General features: G+C 39.0%; 1 protein-coding gene across 1 annotated transcript; it reads right to left on the bottom strand.

The window, feature by feature from the left end:
• Positions 1-790: 790 nt before the first annotated feature.
• Positions 791-1,726, bottom strand: LOC107488895 (uncharacterized). Its single transcript, XM_016109686.1, has one exon. It carries the CDS (start codon positions 1,724-1,726, stop codon positions 791-793), a length of 936 nt encoding a protein of 311 aa, XP_015965172.1.
• Between the last annotated feature and the right edge of the window lie 1,615 nt (positions 1,727-3,341).

Raw genomic sequence — 3,341 nt, 5'->3', positions numbered from 1 at the left:
GTTTGTGGTATTCCGAGTAGGATTCCGGTATTGAATGACTGTGACGAGCTTCAAACTCCTGAAGGCTGGGCGTTAGTGACAGACGCAAAAGAATCAAGGGATTCTATTCCAACCTGATTGAGAACCGATAGATGATTAGCCGTGCTGTGACAGAGCATTTGGACCATTTTCACTGAGAGGATGGGATGTAGCCATCGACAAGGGTGATGCCTCCAGACGATTAGCCATGCAGTGACAGCGCATAGGACCATTTTCCCGAGAGGATGAAAAGTAGCCATTAACGACGGTGATGCCCTACATACAGCTTGCCATGGAAAGGAGTAAGAAGAAATTGGATGAATGTAATAAGAAAGTAGAGATTCGAGAGGAGCACAGCATCTCCATATGCCTATCTGAAATTTTCGCCATGGAATTATATGAGTAACTATTTACTATTTTATTTTCTGTTTATTATTTATTTTCGAACTTATCATAAACCATTTAATCTGCCTAACTGAGATTTACAAAGTGACCATAGCTTGCTTCATACCAACAATCTCCGTGGGATCGACCCTTACTCACGTAAGGTATTACTTGGATGACCCAGTGCACTTGCTGGTTAGTTGAACGGAGTTGTGAGATTCTCTAATAGTGCTTGTAACTCTTTTGGTCCAAGAACAACACTAAGCTGTTGGTGCCATTACCAGGGATTATTAAGATCCCAATTCATCATACCATGATCTCTTTGGGGTATTCTTGATAGAGCCAATATTTAAATTTCATACAAGTACAAAGAGACCAACTTTGAGGATCACAATTTCGTCCGCCACTCATCAGTGCACAAATCAGACCTGTGACCATACTTGCCGCAAGAGAAGCAAATTTGGTGCAGTCCTTCATATTCAATATAGAGTTCTGATCCAAGAACCGAGATCCTAGGGACCAGTTTTTTGGCAAGATCAATTTTGACACAAATCCTAGCAAAGCGTCCTCTAGAATGGATTGAGGTTGACCGATCAATTTTGAGCATGTGACCAATAGTAGACCCAACTCTCCATAGAAATTTCTGGTTATAGAGCTCAATAGGGAGGTTTGGTATCTGAATCCAGGCAGCAATTTTCCTCACTACTTTCTCAGATTCCAAGAAAAAAGGTCGCCATCTTTGCACAATGAGATAGTGTCCGGCAATCATCCAAGGTCCTTCCATTAAAGCATAAGAGTAGTCTTTCGTATCTGCAAAGTGAACCAAAAAATAATCACGATCCATATCAATAACATTAATAGAGCCTTTCTTACCCCAGTCTCTCTTTAATCGTTGTTCCATAAATCCTAAGCCAACTCTTTTGCCCAAAAGCTTGACATAGAGTGCGGATCTCCATGGTTTACACCACTCGTCGAACTCTTCCTTCGAAATAGGAATGGTGGGACAAGGATTGAACGGTTCCTCTTCATGGGTTTCTTTATCCGCATCTTGGTACCATCTATTCTCTGGATCTGATATGTCTTCATTAACCTCTTCCATGTCAACATGCTCATCCTCAATGATAGAGCCTGCCACGGTGAGGAGCGTATCCTTATACGAGATTTTGGAAGCTCCCGACTTATTTCCATCACAAGGACCAGTAACTTCCATGTCCTCGCTTGGTTGATTAAGATCAACGCTGGCACGCGTTTTCACTTTTTTGGTGCTATGCTGCACCAAGTCTTCTTCTTGCTTAGAAACCCTAGCAGAGCCTTCCTTAGACATTGGTATTTCTCTTAGCACAGTTAATGACCATATTTAGTTGTACAATAAAATTGGACTGGTTACCTTGATGAAGTATCTATTATTTGTTTGAGCATTCTTTTCATCTGCTTTGTCCTATTCTTGTCCATGATGTTTACACAAGACTCTATTGATTCGCTTGTGACATTGATGGTAGATCTATCTTTTCCCTTGCTCGGCCTCCTACCTCTCCCACTCGAAGACATATTTTTGTGATATTAGTTAATTCAAGTTAAAATTAACTAAGTATTTTCTCGTACGAATAGCTAAATTATAAAAACTTTTGACTATCTATGATCTAGGTGCTCCGAATTTATAAGGGCTAATAATTGAGTAGATTTCAAAAATTATAATTTCAAATATTGAATTTTGTACAAATCAAATTTAAAGTTACGAAATTCAATTTATTTTCAATCTACATAATGTTGCCCATGTAATACCCGGTCTAATCAAAATTAATTAAATAATAAGTTAAATAGGAGCAAATATGATTAGAAGATTTGGCAATTGGAATTTGATGATTTAAATATGATATTTGGATTTAGTAAATTTTTTCGAGTCGGAAAACATAGTTTTCTACGTTAAAGCGCGTAGTGGAATTTTGACCGGAAGTACCGGCTGAGATCTGTCTAGTACTGCAGCTGAGAAAATTGATTATGAGTAAATAAGATTAAGAAATGAGGAATTATAATTAGGGGAGGTAGAAATATTTGAAGTGCGATTTAGAGCGATAATCTTAAAGGTTTTGGTCCAAAATTGGGCCAACGGACAAAAATAAGTGAACCGGGCCTAAGTGGGCCCAAGATCCAACATATATAAATATTAGTTATGAGTATTTTAACTCATTTTGCCCTAAAGAAGGTGTGTTGGGCACTGAAATTGGGAAGAGAGAAGAGAAGAGAGAAAATCTAACTCTCTTTGATCTTCAAATCACCATAACTTGAGCTACGGAGCTCCGATTGATGAGCCGTTTGCGGCCACGCGTCGCTCTTCTCATCCTCTACAATTCTATCTAAGTTTTGTGGTGAGTAATCCATTGTCCTCTGCCCATTTTTCATTTTCTTCTTCAAATTCGAATTTGGTTTGGGTTTTGAGGAAACCTTGTGATTTTGGTTGTTTAGGAGTGCTCTAGTATGAGTCATGGGTGATATTCATCACAAACTTCAGTGGGTTAAGGTAAGAAACTCTCCAACCCTTGTGAATTGTCATTTTTATGAGTCCTAGGTTGATGTATGTATGTGATATTGGTTATGTTAGTGCATTTGATGGTTTTGGTGTACAATTAGGAGATTGGTATTGCTTGAGGAGCTTTGGTGAGGCTTGGGACTAAGGTTGGTGGAGACTTCCAAAGAAGAGGCTCAATTGATTTGGCTACAAGAGGTACGGTTTAAGTTTCATTTAAGTACCGTGTGGTGTGATGAGAATTTCTAGGCTAGATGCCCGTAGGATTAAGTTTGGATTGTGTAAATGGTTGGTACAAATATTCATAGTTGGTATGTAATGTGAATTAATGATTGGGTTGAGAATTGTGAAATTGGGCTGGAGGTCGTAAATTTTGGGCCAGAGGCCGGAAAGAGGTAAGGAAGGTAAGTTGATG

The sequence above is a fragment of the Arachis duranensis genome, chromosome 5 (genome assembly GCF_000817695.3).
Source record: "Arachis duranensis cultivar V14167 chromosome 5, aradu.V14167.gnm2.J7QH, whole genome shotgun sequence".
Taxonomy (NCBI): domain Eukaryota; kingdom Viridiplantae; phylum Streptophyta; class Magnoliopsida; order Fabales; family Fabaceae; genus Arachis; species Arachis duranensis.
The sequence above is the reverse complement of the archived record's forward strand: the minus strand, read 5'-3'. Positions and strand labels throughout refer to the sequence as shown.